This window comes from Pteropus vampyrus, unplaced genomic scaffold, assembly GCF_000151845.1.
Source record: "Pteropus vampyrus isolate Shadow unplaced genomic scaffold, Pvam_2.0 Scaffold16, whole genome shotgun sequence".
Classification (NCBI taxonomy): Eukaryota; Metazoa; Chordata; class Mammalia; order Chiroptera; family Pteropodidae; genus Pteropus; species Pteropus vampyrus.
The window spans coordinates 11,488,589-11,507,077 of NW_011888797.1; the positions used below are offsets into that span (position 1 = coordinate 11,488,589).

The 18,489-nt window shown below is 44.7% G+C and overlaps 1 protein-coding gene and 1 pseudogene across 1 annotated transcript in view; one reads left to right on the plus strand and one right to left on the minus strand.

The window, feature by feature from the left end:
• The window catches only part of FAM227A (family with sequence similarity 227 member A), a 58,581-nt gene that overhangs the window by 38,087 nt on the left and 2,005 nt on the right, over positions 1-18,489 (minus strand). The window contains exons 3-7 of the mRNA XM_011354388.2: positions 17,290-17,525; positions 15,471-15,553; positions 8,145-8,214; positions 7,468-7,544; positions 5,853-5,999 (exon numbers count right to left, since the gene is read on the minus strand). Coding sequence (XP_011352690.1) covers positions 5,853-5,999; positions 7,468-7,544; positions 8,145-8,214; positions 15,471-15,553; positions 17,290-17,431 — 519 coding nt within the window. The 5' untranslated portion in view covers positions 17,432-17,525. The remainder of the gene's footprint in view (positions 1-5,852; positions 6,000-7,467; positions 7,545-8,144; positions 8,215-15,470; positions 15,554-17,289; positions 17,526-18,489) is intronic.
• LOC111736003 lies at positions 18,072-18,190 on the plus strand (annotated as a pseudogene).

Below are 18,489 nucleotides of genomic sequence, written 5' to 3' on the forward strand. Positions count from 1 at the left end.
TGGAAGATCCACCAGAAGCTATCCAGCCATATGGCTGTCAGAGAAGGAGAGCAGAAAAACTTCTCTAACTCTCTATCTGTACAGAAAGACTTGAAAAGAAACAAAATTCACATTATTATTGTTGCTGTTATTGTTCTTCTTTTAAAAATTCACCTGGAGCCACAGATGCATAATCATCTCCACTCAGAAACTTCTCTTCCTCCTTTGCATCCCATACCTTGTTACTGCTATTAATCACACCATCTTTCTACTCGTCGTCTTCTGAGTCAACATACTTTGGAGTCAACTCAAAAAAAAAACAAAAAACACCTAACCTTTTAGTGAGTGCTGACTATTTACCTTGCCAGGTGTTTTTACATGTTCCCCCTTTAACTCCTGTAATAATCATGCAAGGCATGCATCATTATCTCTGTTTTACAAATGAGGAAACCAAGGTCTAGAGAGCCGAAGTCACTTGCCCAAAGTAATACAGCCAGCAAGTGGCAGAGCCAGGATCAGAACCCATAACTCTAGATGGGTGCTCTATGCTCTCACCTATATTCAATTCATAGTCATCAATATCAACACACACAATATTAGACAAATGCAAATCACTGGACCATAAGAGTCTGCTGAGTTGGTAGTAAGCACCTGGAATACTAAAATTAGAATGGAACTATCAGTGAACTCCGGGGGCAGAAAATTCGGCCTTCATTGTCAGGCAACTGGGTCTTGAAACTTGTGCTGACTCCAAAGCTACTACCATAATAACGTAAAATGAAGGCTTACCACGTATCTGGCACTGGCCTATGCACATTCATCCTTTATCTCACTTTATTTTTTCACAGTCTATGTGGTAGGTGTTTAGTTATCCCCAGCTTATGCGAGAGGAAAGTGAGGACTGAGAGGTTAAGATTCTTGCCACGCCTTACACAGCCCAGGAGGTTCGAACGCAGGCGGTCTGGCCCCAGAGACACCACACGCGCTGCCTCTCCTCTGACCCTTAGAAGAGCAAAGAGAACTCACTCTGGCCACCTTCCGGGACGCAAAGGGGAAGACTCCTCGGTGCTCCCTTCAAGCCTACCTGGGAAGCCGAGGGAATCGTGCATTAAGCAAGCCTCTCTCTAGCAAGCTCTCTGAGCCTGGCTCTTGGCTCTGTCTTTGTCACCGTTCCTCACATTTCCTTAGAGAGGCAGTAGAGCACAGCGGTGAAGAGCACAGACTTTGGTACCGGACAGCCAGGATTCAAATCCAGCTCTTACTTAGCTGTGTGACCTTGAGCAACGTTATTGAACTTGTGTGTTCTCCGTTGCCTCATCCAGAAAATAGAGATGATGATGATGATGATGATGATGATGATGATGATGATGATGATGATAGTCCCTACCACAGACGGCTGTGAGGATTAAATGAGTGACCGATACTTCCGAAGCACGGAAAACAGTGCCAGGCACTTGGAAACAGTTGCTAAGAGTGTGCTAGTTTCTTATTGTCTGTTTATTCAGATTCCTACTTCCTCTCAAAAAGATTTCATTTCAGGCCTTCAGCAGATACTGGGACAGTAACAAACACGATACAGTGTGATAGGTCCCCGGGGAGAAGGAACCGCAGGGAGTGTGGAGCCCAGAGGGGCATGTGTGCTGGGGGAGCCGGGAAAGGTTTTACCAGCACGTACGACTGGATGAAGGGAGAGCGGAGAGCTCCGCAGACAGGGAGAAAAGCACGGCCCATGCTGTGAAACCGCGCCGCACATTCGGGAAACTCCCGGGGCTTCTGTGCAGTGGCGAGAGGCCTGCAGGAGCCAGACCATGAGGTACCTGGGTCCTGGGGCTGAGAGCTGTTCTGAAACAGGACGAGGAAGGGTGGCTGCTGGCACCAATGAATTTTCAACAGGGCAGGAAAACATGAGATTGATGTTCTAGAAACGTCCCTGGAGGCCGTGTAGAAGATGTATTAGAGGGGACTGAAATGGCAAGGCAGACGATGCACAGGGCAGCAGATGCAGTGATCCAGATGGGAAGCTGTGGACGTGATGGTGGCACTGGGAAGGAGGAAGAGTCACAGTGAAGGCGGTAGTTAAGTCAGAGGCTGCTCGGTTGCGGGGCGAGGGTAAGGGACGAGACTGTGTGACTCTGAGGTGGAAGGCTGTGGTTGTCAACAAGATAGGGAACCGGCACGGGGTGGGGGTTGGAGGATCTGAGGGGAATCAGGGCAGGAGGCAGGGGGACATGTGAGTCGGAGCACAGCAGTCTGGCGGTAGCTTGGACACAGTTCCCAAGTGGTGATGAGCCTCGTGTGGGGAGGTTACCAAGGTCTACCAGCCCCCTACGAGTCTGTGCAGAGGGAGGGGTCCTGGACAACATGGATGGTGAAGGGGCCTGGAAGACCAAGATGGTGCTGCCCGAGGACAGGGAGAATGCTACCACAGAAAAGAATTTCCACGTGCAGGGAGCTAGCTGTCCTCTGGGTCAATTGTACGGAGACCCAGAGGTGACCTTAGATGACCTCTAAGATGACAACACAAACACATCCTTCGGACTTGGCGATATGAAAGCTATTGGTAGGTAAACTTGGGCCACTTTCAGTGATGGGAGGAGGGTGGGAAACCAGACCGTAGTAGCATGAAAAGAAAATGGAGGTGAGAACTGAAACCAGCAAGTGTGGGCAGCCCTTCCGAGAAATCCCAGGTGGGGTTCGGTGCTGAGTCGGTGCCCTGCTGCTGACATAGGGCTTCTGTCCTCATGGGGCTCATGACCTAGCAATGGCCTCCACAATCTCTGAAGCAGAGGCAGTCAGCTGCTGAAAGGGAGTGGGAGGTGATGGAGGAGAGGATTTAAGAAGGCAAGTGAATGTGTGGGGTGGCCCCTGAGCAGGATGCAAGAGGGTCCTTTTAAAGGCAAAGTACAAATTTTCCTTGAATTTCCTGGGAGCCAAAGAAAAGCAGGAAACAGCATCAGTTACAAGGCTAAAAAGAATTCCAGGAGATGCAGTTTTTCTTGGGATTAAGGCCTAAGGAAACATCCCCCATGGGACCTCAATAATGGAACATGAAGTAATAACAGTAGTCACTGTCCTTGGGGCTACCCACACAGCAAATGGAACATGACCAAGTGTGGCTGGAAGGTCACACAAACACAGTGGATCCACGAAACACGCAATTCATTTGTTCTCGTCTTTCTTCCTTTTTAAAATATAGAGAAAGGAAGAAGAAAAAACTATAACCTTATCACTCAGAGAACACCTGTGATATCCATGTATGGTTTTACCCCAGATTTTCCTGTGTGCTTATATCACACTGTATTGATAGTTTTTTTTTTTACTACTCTATTCCCTATGCTGTACTTTACAATCCTGTGACTATTTTGTAACTATCAATTTGTACTTCTTAATCCTTTCACCATTTTCACCCAACCCCTCCAAATCTCCTCCCATGTGGCAACCATCAAAATATTCTCTGTATCTATGGGTTTATTTCTGTTTTGTTTGTTCATTTATTTACTTCTTTAGATTCCACATATAAGCGAGATCATATGGTATTTGTCTTTGTCTGACTTAGTTCACTTAGCATAATATCCTTTAGGTTCATCCATGTTGTCCCAAATGGTAAGATTTCATTCTTTTTTATGGCCAGGTAATATTCTATTGTATATATGTTACTACTTCTTCTTTATCCAGTCATCTGTTGATGGGCACTTATGTTGCTTCCATATCTTGGCTATTGTAAAAAGCGCAAACAAAGGGGTGAACAGAGGAGTGCATATGTCTTTTTCAGTTTCTTCAGATAAATACCCAGAAGTGGAAGTTCTAGGTCATAAGGTGGTTCCACTTTTAATTTTTTGAGGAACCTCCAAATTGTTCGCCATAGTGGCTGTACCAACTGGCAATCCCACCAACAGTGCATGAAGGTTCCCTTTTCTCCACATCCTTGCCAACACCTGTTCTTTTGATTTATTGATGATGGCCATTCTGACAAGTGTGTAGTGATACCTCTCATTATGGTTTTAATTTGCATTTTTCTGATGATTAGTCATGTTGAGCATCTTTTCATATGTCTATTGGCCATCTGTATGTCCTCTACTTTACTGAATTCATTTACCAGTTCTAATAGCTTTTTGGTGGAATCTTTAGGGTTCTCTACATAGTATGTCATCCGCAAATAATGAGTTTTACGTCTTCCTTTCCAATCTGGATGCCTTTTATTTCTTTTTCTTGCCTAATTGCTGTGGCTAGGACTTCTAACACTATGTAGAATAAAAGTGGTGAAAGTGGACATCCTTGTCTTGTTCCTTGTAGAGTTTTTCATATACGATATTTTTCATTTAACAACACGGCATAGAATGTTAAAATACACTCTTTATAAAATATTCATTTCAATGGCTAAGTAGTCCATGATAGATATACCCCAAATGACTGCTATTCTTCCATTATTGATGATTAAACTGTTTCTAATAACATTGATAATAAAAACTACCATTTTTTTGAGAACTTATGACTCACTAAGCACTATGCTAAGTGCTTTTATATACCTATCTTATTTAATTTTACAATAATTCTTAAAGGCAGACTGTTGTTGTCCCTCTTTTGCAGTAGAAGAAACCAGAGCCCAGAGAGGTACTTAACCACCAAGATGTACTGCCTTCCAGTTCCTTGCTGTCATAAATGACAATGTGGTGAACATCTTTTCGCACTGTCCTTGAGAAAATGTGATGCTCTGGGTGCCCGCTGCTCCTCCCTGTCTGCATTGAGGAAAGCAGGAGATCAGGTACCCTACCCCAGCGTAACCACTGCCTGGCCCAGAGACCAGTGCCTGGTGAAAGGCAGATATCCACTTGTTGATGGCAGTCCATGCTGGAGCCTGACACCGGAACTTCAGCAAATACCGTTGTCATACTTGGCAGTGACTGGCCCAAACAGATCATCACTCTTAGGAAGTCTGAATGCAAGACACAGAGGAATGAGACAGATAGAACTGGAGACCCAGCCAGAGAGAAGGCAGCAGGGAGAAATCATGACGAAGAGAGGAGAGAAGGAAGGAAGGAAGGAGAGAGGAAGATGGGGAAAGAATAAAAGGGAGAGAAAGAAATAGAGAGTGGGGGGTGTGGGGGGAGGGGCAGCCTGTAGTTTGAAGCAAGCAGCAGTGAGAAGTACAGGTAGAAGAGATTGAGGAACCGGGTCCCAGGCATGTTGAGGTGACCAGTCAGGAGCTGACAGGACAATGACCAGTGTTGCTTTGGGGACAGTGGAGTTGCTGTGCAATCATGAAGTGTGATGAGGCACAGCTGCAGGGCTGCTAAGACCATTTTCTATGCATCCTCCCCTCCCCACACCTCCTCACAACTATCTCCACCTCCTGAGTGGCCAGCGCTGTATCACATAAGCACACAAGTTCTTCTGGGCCCTTCCTTCCTAAGGAACCCAGTGTGTACTGCTCTCCAAGCAGGTAACTCACCCCAAGGGGTACCAATGCGACATAGGAAAGAAATATTGTAACTCATGTCTTATTAAGAAAAAAATAGGAATTAAGTTTATCAATATACAAGATAGCGATGGACAACAGAACACGTATATCATTCATTAAAAAAATACGTCATGAGGATTTGTACTCAAAATGTTTCGTTAATAGGATTCATGATCAAAACAGTCTGGAGACCGGTGCTCTGGTGTAAAGAATCTAGGTTTTGGAGAAGACGTGGGCTTGCGATCTAATCTCAGCTCGGTCACTTGCAAACTGTGTGGCCCTCAGTGGCTTACTCGATTGCCCTGACTCTCGGTTTCCTGGGATGTAAAGCTGCATCCATCGTGTGGGTGGCTGTAGAGTACAGCTGGGCCCACAGCTGGACCTCACAGAGGTGAGCTGCCCATCCCTTTCTTACCTTACCGGTAAGGGGGCTTCTCTCAGACTGCACCACATTGTCAACCATGTCACAGAAGTCCACCCCATTGGGAAGCTCGTTTGGCCTGGAGCTGTTAAACGGTGGGTGCTGGTACAGCTCTGCCAGCAGATTTTTATCTGCTGTTTTCTAAAGCAAAAAAGCAGAATATGAAAATGGGGCCCATCATTCTGACAGTTTAAGACAACAGGATATCTTCTCCTTTTTATCATGAAGACAATTATAACGACCTTACAGAAGGCAGAAAAAAATGAGGGTGCGTTCATGACCCCAATGCCCCTTGCCAAACATCTACTTACATGGTTCCTATTTTCTCTTTCAGGCTTTGAGTACATGTATGCAAATATATGTACCTTCAATCATTTTATAATACATTTACACACACACACACTTATGTCCTGCTCTATCCACTTAACTTTAGATTTTTCACATTGCTACACTGTCTTCAAATTTATCATTTAAAATAACATGTCCTGTTAAGAGGATGTGCTATAATTTAGTCAACTACACACTGTTACTTCCAATTAATATTACTGTCACATGATAATAAAGTTAATAATAATAACTTGGAACATAGTTTCCCCCCTCCTTGGCTTATTTATTTAGTATGACTTTCTCAATACAGAAATATTAGATCAAAGAATATGACTATCCTCATGGTTCTTAATATATATTAAGTGGATTTCCGAATAAAAATAAAATATGACTATAATAAAATGTAAAAATGCAGGAAAGTGGAAAGAGGAAACCAATTACCATCACCCAAAGGCACCTACTGGAAACATTTTGAGGAACTGAATTTCTCCCTAATTGGACTATCGAGTTGACAATGGAAGAATTCAGTGATTAACTGCACTGACTGAGTCAGACAACCTGTGGTCAGATGTCAGCATCACCCTGTACTAGCTGTGCCACCTTGGGCAAGACATTTAAATCTGTTTGGCCACCATCATGGGTCATATGACAGTTTCGGTCCAAACTCTCAACCACTGGGCTTTATGTTGTGTAGGAATTTCCCAGGCTAAAAGGTGAAAAAAAGATAGCGATACCATTCCGGTTCATATTCTCCAGCACTGAAAAGTTTGTATACATACAACCTGGGTGGTTTAAAGAGCAAACTTAGGAGGATCTTAACTGGGGCGGCTGCTGGAGAGGCAGCAGCGAGCACCTGGCCATGGGGCTGAGGATCTGAGCAGGAAGTGGGGCTCTGCCATCAACAAGCTGCACGATGCCGCAGGTCACCTGACTACCCCTGAACCTCAGCTTCCCAGGGCATCTGCAGTGATCGCCATAACTGGCACTGCTGTGTCCACGGCCCCTCTGAGCGACTCTGTGTGACCGGATTTGAACTCATTGTTTCTAAGTTCTGAAAATAAACAGATGGCCTCTGGAACACTCCTCATTCTACCCTTTCTAGGGTGTTATGAGAAATTCTACCATTATTCAAATACCTTAAGATCTTCTAAAAAGGGAATTCTGCAATTTTCCTGCATAATCACCATCCAGATACCAAGTATCTGTCCCACCCAACCCCCCAGGAATAAAATCGATTTCATGCCCAGCAGAAAACAGTCAGACCCAGGAATAGATCACTTACTCTTTTAACAACGGAAGATTTGACATTCCTGGATTCTGGGTCACCGCAAGTGTACTGTAATTTTCTTTGACTTTTGTCTGCAGAAGAATGGAAGAAGAGAAACAGGATGTGAGGAACCGCGGGTCTGTCCACTGCTGTGATTTTTCATTTGACCTGAGCTGCCTGATGACACACATTATTAGTCTCACTAGATCCCACTCCTGTTGCTGACTTATCCGGAGTCCCCTCCTTATCTGATCAGACTGCTTGAGCCAGAGAAGCAGCCAGGAGGAGTAGACCAAACATAGGCTTTAAAATCAGGCTGGGACAAATCCAGGACCTGCCACAGACAAGCTGTGTGACTTACGGGAAATTACTCCCTTCCCTCAAGCCTGTTCCTCTTCTATGAAATATATTCAGTGGCACCGACCGCACAGGTAGGAGGCCCTTGGAAGATCTAACAGGGGACTACGTATGGAAGCACCTGGTGCAACACAGCACATAGCAGGTAGTCTCTAAATGGTATTGTCCTTCCCTCCTTCCTTGCCCGATGTCAAGAAGTCAGATTTAAGGCTCCTTCAGAAGAGGAGAAAAATACCCTCAATCCAAAACTCTGGATTCCTACTCAATGCATTTTAGATATGAAAAAACCAACCCCCACAAAAACATCATCTAAGGCTGTGAAAAAGGATTTTTGCCTCTGTCTCCTGAGCCGCCACGACTTTTCTCTCTTAAAGACTTCTTCTCCAACTCAAATTTCTCAATTGCCTTCAAAAACCAAAAAGAAATGGGGCATTAGGGATCGATGCAAACCTTGGCGGAGGGTGGGGGTCAGGGACAGGGCCGCTTCTCCTGTGGGTGTGTAAAAGGCACGGAGCAAAGTTTGGGACAGCGCCTTACTGTCTTCCCCTAGGCGGGAGGGCCTTGGTGGCAGGCAGGGTCACTGACTCATTTCCCTGTCGCCACCAACACATCTCCCCAGCCCGCTCTCTCACACTGCCCCTCCTCCTGGCAACATCTCCCCCGGGCCTGCACCTCTGAGGACAGCATTTGGAACGGTTCCAATCACGGCTCCACCGGTTACAAGCTTCTGTTCAATCTCTCTGTAAAAGGGGGATAATAATACCTACCGTCCAAGGTTCTTATAAGGTCAGATATAAAGTTATTTAATGCATCTTAAAACACAGGCACAGAGGCTACCGGATGGAGCTGCTCAATAAAGGGTAACTGTTGTTACTATTCATCATTATACTTTTGACCTCTTGAGGGATTTCCCTTGATCTCTGACTCCTCCCCTAGGAGCATTCAAGGTACATAGTCCCACACCCTGCTCTTTCCACTTTTAGTTTCTAAAGAACTTCCAGGGAAGTCTGATGATTGGTTAGGCTTAGGTATCATTCCTCTAGGTGGAAACATGACCCTGAAATACAGGTGAGAAGCTAGACTCTGTGAACGTATTGTTCATTCACAAATATTTCCTGAGCATCTACTACAAGCTGAACACTGTGCTGATGTCGAGGATGCAGCAATGAGAAGTGACGCTGTCCCTGCCCTCCGAGGGCTCACAGATTAGTGGGGAGACGCCGGTGATCATGGCGTGAATGGTGCTGCCCTGGAGAGAGACAGGATGCCCGGAGCGTGCCCAGGAGGGGCACCTACGCTAATCTTGGGGTGGAAGGTGCAGAGAAGGCCTTTCCAGAGGTAGCGACCCACAGGCAGAGAGAGGAAGGCAAGAGCCTACTGCTGGAGTGAATCGTGAAGCTGTGAGAGTGGGCGAATGAGCTGTCAAGGGAAGGAGACTGGAAAAAAGAGATAAGCAAGGTTCACGGCCAGAAACTGGAAGGAGACCCACACTCAGGGTATGGGAGATGGGACAGAAACAGGACCTGGCTGTGTGGACTGTGGGGAAGAGGCTCTGGGACTCAGTAGGAGACGGCTCACATGTGCGTTAGTTCACATGTATTAAGCACTTATTTTGCACTGTGCTATTATTTTGCACTGTGCTAGATGCCCTCCAGGAGGGGAGGACGGAGGCTAGAGAAACCAGTCTGGCTATAGGTGCTGACTCAGAAGAAATGGGCACCCAGTCGAGGCCTGGTATATAAAGGGCAAACTGCGGCCAACAGAGGTTGGGAAGGGTAGCCCAGTGATGGGCTCTGGTGGCAGCAGGCAGTCAGCATCTGACAGACCTGACCAGCTGCCTGGGCAGAGGAGCAAGGACAGGCGAGGGGTCCCTTCCTTCATGTCATCTGAAGACCAAGAGGGTTCCTGCCAGCCCCATCCTGGTTCTGACTGGCAATTTGAGGGAGCTATGCCAATGCTGGGCAGTCTTGAAAAGCCACCAGATCCTGCTTCTGGGAGGATCATGGCATTCTTTTTCTTGGCTTTAAAATTGTCATTAAAAAATCACAGAGGTGACATATAAATACATTCTTGTTGTAAAATACCCAAACATTACAGAAGTATGTGGAGTAAAAGCGTTTACCCACTTTCTATCCCATCCCCTTCCCAGAACTGACTCCATCTGGGGTGTTTCCTTCCAGATTTTTTCCCTACACATTATTCATACTCGTTTAATGTCCTTCCTGTGAGCCAGGTACTCTTCTAAGCCCTGATCTAAGGGTTTCATGAGTTTTAACTCATCCGATTCTTGCAACAACCCTGTGAGGTAAATACCATTTAATCACCATTTTACAGGACACAGAGACTCATAAAGGTTAAATAATTTACATAATATCACAACGTAAGAAAATAAAGTAGGAATTGAAACTGAGTCTCACGCCCGAACTTGTTCCTCTGGTGCTACACCTTTTCCCATATGTAAATGCACACATATACAGATATATTGTTACTTTTAACTTACATGGAATCAGTCCAACCAGTGTGTGTATATTTTGCTTTTCTTCACAATTCCATTCTAAGCTCTGCTCAACAGTGGGGGGGCGGGGGTAGACTAAAGCTAGTGCTCTCTTTCCTGCATCAGTAAAGAATGGCTGAACCTCTGTGAAAGGCAATTTGACTGTATTTACCAAAATTTTAAATTTCACTACAGTTAACTGTAGGGTTAACTCAGAGCATGGCCCCTCACTTTTAAATTTCAAATGAGCCCCAAAATACATGTACAAAAATATTCATATGTTCACTATGATGAAAATACCACCAAAATATTTACCAATAGGGAAAAATTACACCATATCCAACCTACAGAATATTATGCAGCCACAAGAAGAATGGGGGCAGATGGGTGGCTCCATAGTGTAGTGGTTGTTAGCACGTCTGCTTTCCACGCAGAAGGTCCTGGGTTTGCACCTCAGGTGGAGCCACGGACCATACCTCAGGTGCGTCAGGCCCCGCCAGTGCACCGGGGGTGCCAGGCCCAGTGCACACCGCCAGCACGTGGGAGGTGATGCCCCACTGCCAGAGATCCAGTTCTTAAAGGGAGACGTCAACTTCTGTAGGTCAGGGGTGGAAGGGAGGGGAGAATTAAAGAGCGGGGGGAAAGAATGGGGGCAGGTCAACAGTATCTACTTTGAAAAATCTCCAAGAGGTATGTTTGTTAAAAATTAATAAAACCAAAATCAGATTACAAAACAATATTTACGGTATGATCCTGCTTACCTTAAACAAAGAAAACCACCCCAGATATATGTGTTACATATTTCTAAATGTATAAAAAAAACAGTTCTGGAAGGATACACACCATACAATTAGCAATGGTTTCTTCCAGGGAGGGAAACAGGGCAGGGGAAACGTGACTTTAACTGTTTACTTATATACTCGCAGGTGATTTGAATATTTGAGAACAAGCACGTGTTATCTCGCTACTTAAATTTTTGAAACTAAAACAAAAAGATTGACTCTAAAGCTGAACTGACCCTAAAGTTAGTACTGGAAAAGTTGGGACGACGGTGAAGCTAAACATTGAGGAGACAAATCACCAGGTTGGGACCCTGGGGGCCGAGGAACTTTGCCGAAAGCAAGATAACAGGTGGGAAGGGGTTAGGATATTCAGGTGGAGTGAACTGGCAGGAAGTAAAGGAGCAGGGTTGAGACAAAACAAAAACGTGGAGGGAAGGGATGAGAGAGGAGCAGGAGAAGAGCCACGAGAGCACAGCGGACCGAAGATCAGGGATCGGGCCAAGTGCAGCCTCCCAGAGGCGGTCTCCCCAGTCTACGGAACTGCGCTGCCAACCCATGACTCGGGTTTGCATCTAATCTGAGGTTCTCTTGTTGTATTTAGAGACATGGATGGTCCTGTAAATGAATGAAGCAGTCCAGTGTAAGACCATGTGGCAACCAAAACTTGGCCGCCATGTTGGGAACAGTAGGAGAGGAGGGGACTGGGGCAAACTAGAGAGCTCGTGTTCTGATAAACGCGGCCAAACTCTCTCCCGCTGATGACTGCCACATGGAAATGCAGACCCCAACTGTAGGGTTAACTCAGAGCATGACCCTCCACATACTCGGAAGACTGATGGCTGCCCAGCCAGCAGCCAAGGCAGGCAGCACACAAGAGCTGTCAGCAGTGCCTGCTCCCAAGGACGTTATCTGCTCCTGTCACCAAGCAGCACATCTTGCTCCCACCTGTCGGAGAAGCTGCTCCCCCAATGAGATGACCCCTCCCTCTGCTTGTGGGCATAAAAACTTCTGCTTGCTCTTGGTCAGCAGCTTTATTCCTGTAGCTTCAACCAGCCGCTGCCGAAGCTTCCCTGCCTTGTGAGTAATAAATGGCATTTCTCACCCCTCTCATCCTCCTGGTGGTTCTTCCGGAATATTCAAACTCAGGTGCATGTTCCAGGCCTGGGGCTCCTGCGTTACACCAATCCAAAGCCTGCTTAGGCCCACTGGTGCAGACAAACAAAACACATGGGAAGCCCAGACTGGGCCCACAGGCCACCAGTGAGTGACCTCCGGTGTAGATGAAACACCTGCAGGTTAGAGAGTGAGCTTGCCCACAGCACCCAGTGTCCGCCAAAGAGTAAACGTTCATCATCACAATCCTCCTCCTCCAGCGGCCACGTGTGGAGGGTGGTGGGTGAGCCCGCGGGGCCGTAAGGGCCTGTCGGGGCTGAGTGGTGTGGAGCTGACCTTCTCAACAGTATTCTCAGTGCTGTGGGGAGCAGGTTCTTAGCAACTTGCTCGCTTGACGTCACTTCATTGCTTTATTTCAAATCTCTGTATCTTGAGGATTTTTTGATTTATACCTCAGACTTCTTAAACACACTTAAAAATCAAATGCACGTGTTACCAAAGCCAAGAGAGCCCAAAAGACACTTCCTGATGACTCACGTCAGTTTGCTTCCACTTGGTGGGAGCTGTGCCACCCAACCAACCACTACTGCTTAACCTACAGAACTCCTGTCTCCCAACACGCCAGCTGTGTGTGCACATGCGTGTGTGTGTGTGTGTGTGTGTGTGCGCACGCGCACGCGAATTGCTGGAGGGTTTATTTGCTTCCTTTTATATTTTTTATAAGTGAATCAAAATTAACTTTGAGACTTTCAGTTTCCAGTCCAGCATGTAAGGAGCTCAGAAGTCTCCAGTCCATCCTAGCAAGTGAAAAGCCGAACAAACTAAAAATTTAACAACTCTTCTTAGATCTGTCAGAAAAATGAGCTCACAGGGCAAACTGCTGTCCCCCGAATGGGAGCGACCCACAGGCAGACACAGAGAATCTCAATTTATCAGAGCAGAAACCTCCCTGGGAACCAGCGCCAGGATAAGAAAACCGGGACTGTAATTGACAAGTCGCTGGAGGTAAGGTGTGGACAAGTCTGAGAGTTAAAAACTCCAGGGCAGGGTACAGGGTGTGTGTGTGGGGGGAGGGGATCCCACTTCTAAATTTTACCTCCAGGGGCTCCACCAGGTCCTTACTAAATATCAGAGAATCCCTTGGTTCTTCACAGGGAGAGAGGAAAAGTCACCATTTTAAATACACCATAGCACTGTGTTCTTCTTGCTCCTGGAAGAAACTATTTTACCAGAACCTAACCTGCCGGGGGGAAGGGAAATACCCAGCTCTAGCCTCACTTGGCTATCTTGTCCCACCTAAGGGGGGGGTGGGGAGGGTGGAATCTGAGAAGCACTGGTGAAGTTCACAGTCCAGGGGCACAGACTCACCAACACACTGAGATGGAATCATAGAACTATATAGTACACTTCCCCCCCCCACCCCGTCAAGATGTCAGTTCTTCCCAACTTGATCTACAGATTCAATGCAATCCCAATAAAAATTCCAGAAAGTTATTTTGTGGATATTGACAAACTAACTCTGAATTATACACGGAGAGGCTAAAGACCCAGAAAAGCAAATACAATATTGAAGGAGGACTGACATTATTTGGCTTCAAGACTTACTATAAAACTACAGTAATCAAGATAGTGTGGTATTGGCAAAAGAATAGACGAAAAGACCAACATAGAGGGCCTGAAAATAGACCCACATAAATGCCGTCAACTGATCTTTGAAAAAGGCAGAAAGACAGCACAATGGAGCAAAGATAGTCTTTTCAACAAATGGTGCTCAAGCAACTGGACCTCCACATACAAAAAAATGAATCTAGATACAGACCTTATACCGTCCATAAAAATTAACTCGAAATTGAGCATAGACCTAAATGTTAAGAGTAAAACTATGAAACTCCTAGAAGATAACATAGGAGAAAGCCTAGATGACTTTGGGCATAGAGATGACTTTTTAGATACAACACCAAAGGCATGATCCATGAAAGAAACAATTGATAAACGAACTTTATTAAAATTAAAAACTTCTGGTCTGCCAAAGACAATGTCAAGAGAATGAGAAGACAAGCCACAGACTGGGAGAAATATCTGCAAAAGACACATCTGATAAAGGACTGTTATCCAAAACATAGAAAGAACTCTTAAACCCCAGCAGTAAGAAAACAAACAACTTAGTTAAAAAGGGGGCAATGACCTTAACAGACACCTCACCAAAGAAGAAATACAGATGGCAAGTAAGACCATGAAAAGATGTTTAATATCACATGTCACTAGAAAACTGCAAATTAAAACAAGAAGATATCACTATACGCCAATTAGAATGGCCAAAAGTCAGACCACTGAGAAGAGTACCAAGTGCTGGTGAGGGTGTGGAGCACCAGAAACTCCTTCACTGTTGGTGGGAATGCTAAACAGCACAGGCACTTTGGGAGACGGTTTGACAGTTTCTTATAAACTTAACATACTCTTAGCATGTGATTCAGCAATCATGCTCTTTGGCATGTACCCAAATGAAATGAAAACATATGTCCACACGAAACCTTGCACAGGGATGTTTATAGCAACTGGATTCATAACTGCCAAAAGTTGGAAGCAACCAAGATGTCCTTCAGTAGGTGAATGGATAAATAAGCTGTAGTTCACCCAGATAATGGAACATTATTCAATGCTAAAAAGAAATGACCTATCGAGCCATGAAAAGACATGGAAAAACCTTAAGTGCATATTACTAAGCGAAAGAAACCAATCTGAAAAGGCTACATTCTGTATGGTTCCAACTATATGACATTCTGGAAAAGGGAAAACTATGGAGACAATAAAAAGATCAGTGGCTGCCAGGGGTTAGAGGGAGAGAGGGATGAATAGAAGGAGCACAGAGGATTTTTAGGGCAGTGAAACTATTCTGTATGATACTACAAAGGTGGATGCATGTCATGACGTATTTTTCCAAACTCATAGCTTGCACAGCACAAAGAGAGAACCCTAATGTAAACAATGGGCTTTGGGTGATAACGATGTGCCAATTTAGGTTCCTCAGCTGTAACAAATGTACCACTGTGGAGGGGCAGGGAGAGCGTGCATGACGTGGATATGAGAGAACTCTGTACTTTCAGCTCAATTTTGCTATGAACCCACAACTGTTCCAAAAAATAGTTTATTAATTAAAAATATATATATATTTGAGAACTCAAATGGGCAAATATGCTTTCAAATAAATGGAGGGGCCCCCAGGGCCCTTCCTTCCTGGAAGCCTGGCCTCAGCCCTGGCACCCATAACTTACCAGGCTGTTGTCCAATGGGCTGGAACTCAGATCTATCTCAGCAATCTTCTGGTTCACCTGGTGGATGGAACCAATGAGGCACGCTGGGTGGGGAGTCAGCTAAGGAGAATCTCGGGGTGGTAATTACGTACAAATGGGGTGAAGGCTTACTCCCTTTCTGTGCTGTCTGGCCACTTAATTATTTTCTTTGTAAACATTCAATATTTCTTTCATCTTGTTTTAAATGAGTTGCTTTATAAATTACAAATGAAAATTATATTCTAGACACCTTAAAAAATATATAAAGACTCATCTATTATGTTGCCACCCTAACAACTTCTGTTAGGATTTGGGGAGATTTCCTTCCAGGAATCTTTACATACATACTTTTCTACATAATTATAATCTTGGTGTATGCTTATTTTACTACTGACTCATTTTCCACTCATTATTATGATCAGTTTCCATAAGGCTAAATAATCTTCATAATAGTTTAAATGGCATTATATGAACCTGCTTAGAGGATTAACCTTAATACACTTAACTGTTCCTTGGCTGCTGAATATTTATGTTGTTTATAACTTTTTGCAATCAGAAATAAGGCTGTGATGCACAAAGTCACAGAGAACGCTGTTTCCATATTTTGGATTATTCCCTTAAGAGAGATTTTCAGGTGAGGGATGACTAAGTCAAAGGGTATCTTGACCTTGCTTATCACTGTTGAAACCTCTGCTCAGTTCAATGGCCCATCTTGTTACCAGCTCTACGCTTGAATTTCTTTCTATCTCAGACTCAATTGGTCTGGGAACATATCCTCTGTAAAAGCTCCATAATCCTATCGCTCCTCAGCTGCCTTCATCTAAAGCGAGGTTCTCTTTACTTCCATTACCCTCAAGTGTTCTTAGAAATTGGAGGATGCTTGACAAATGAAGATGCCAAGGAGGAACACAATAAATCATAGGGAGCGAAATGGATTAGTTAGGCTGAGACGAGCACAGGATTAAGCAAAAGAGGGACATTAGAAAAAGGCACAGGAAAGCGAGACCCTGAAGCGGATCCTGATGGGATCACGCGTGCTCACCTCGAGGAGGGGTTCTGAGAGGCGTGGGAGAGAAAGGATGCAGAAGGGAACGTTCAGTCGGGCAGGCAGCAGCATGACTTGAAGAGAAATGAGCTCTTTATGAGATGGAAAGACCTGTGTTATTTATAACCAGAGAGGGTTATTTGCTGGATGAGCTCTAAGTCCTCCAGAGATGGGATTCTGTGGGTCCCCGGGATATAGTTCAGGGTCAGAAGTGAGATGAGGATCAATGAAGGCAGTGCTGGAGAAGTAAGATGCTGGTAGAGCCTGGATGATGCTAGAAGGAACAAACTCTGAGCCTAGGCAAAAGGGCTGGCAGGTAAGAAGAGGTGAGGTCAACTGGAGTAAAGAAAAAGAAAAAAATTAAAAAATGAGGTCTTAAGTTCACTTGTCTGAGGGCAGAGGGCTGGATCATGACTTCTTAGTTGCTATCTATGATTCTTTGGAAGGTAGAAGGGAAAGAGACAATGGAAAAAATGAGCTTTTTCTATTCTTCTTCATTCTTTCAACAAATATTTCCAGTCTTCTTCCTTTTGGGCTTTTTCTGATTATCTTAGTAAAACAAATTCAAGTCAAACAATCCTTCACAGTCTCAAATTCTTTTAGAGGATAGGTAGGGCTTAAGTAATGAAAAAAATTAATGAATGTGTAAGGAACAAGCTAATAAGTAATGCATGTTATAGTCTTGAGCACAGGTTACATACAGCTCTGCAGCAGGTGTATTTGGTCTCGATTATAAACAGCACCACAGAAGGATACAGGGTGGATTGTCTTCCAGACTCCTCCTCACGGCTTTCTGCATTGCAGTCCGTGCAGTGAGTGAGGAAGCCAGGTGCTCATCCATCGGTACCATTGGCAAGGCGGTGACATTGATGACCTCCATCTTCTTAAAATAAGCCATTGTCCAGGTTCTTGTAACCTGACAAACAGTAAGTTTCCACTTTTAAGAGCCCCTCATTTCTCACTCTATTCTTGTTCTCTGTTCAACCAGCCTCCTGGAAATCACAAATAGCAAAGAACCATCTCAGAAAATACAAGCACGCTTATCTGTCAAGCAGGGCTGATGGACAGGCACGTGCTGCATGCCACATGGGGGATAAAGGTTTCTGTCTGAGAAGCCCATTGTCAAATGAGAATCTCAAGGCATATATACTTTTTCCTTCTACCTGCTGATGCCCACCCTCTGGCTGCGACAAAAATTATTGTACAGTTGACCCTTGAACAATGTGGGATTTAGGAATGCCGACCCCTTATGCTGTTGAAAATCCACGTATAACTTTTGGTTCCCCCAAAATTTTACTAATGGCCTATTGTTGACTAGGAGACTTACTGGTAACATAGATAGTTGATTGTTAACACATATTTTGTATGGTATATGCATTATATGCTACATTCTTAAAACAAAATAAGCTAAAGAAAATGTTAAGAAAATCATGAGATGAAATATTTAAAGTACTTATGTATTTATTGAAAAATATCCACCTATAAGTGGACCCACCCAGTTCAAGGGTCAACTGTAGTTTTAAAAATAAGGAGACTGGGTCTCCAGCCATGCCACTCTGAACGTGCCCAATCTCGTCTGATCTCGGAAGTTAAGCAGGGTTGGGCCTGGTTAGTACTTGGATGGGAGACCACCTATGAATACCAGGTGCTGTAGGCATTTGAAACAAACAAACAAACAAACAAATAAATAAATGAGGAGACTGGAATGCTGAAAAATCTGGGGCTCCAGACCACCCGGCAAGCTAGTTTCCAAGTAAGAAATGAAATAAAATCTTTCTGTCTCTCTGAGCTACACCTAGAAAGTCAAGAGATTTGGATGAGGTTCCTAAGATCCTTTTCAGCTTTCAAATGCTATGATTCTATGATACATGTCCATCTCCTCGATGAGGGTCTTGATCGACCTTAGGTTTTCTGCTCTCTTCCAAAAAACTGGGCCCATCTCTGCTTTTCTTCCTG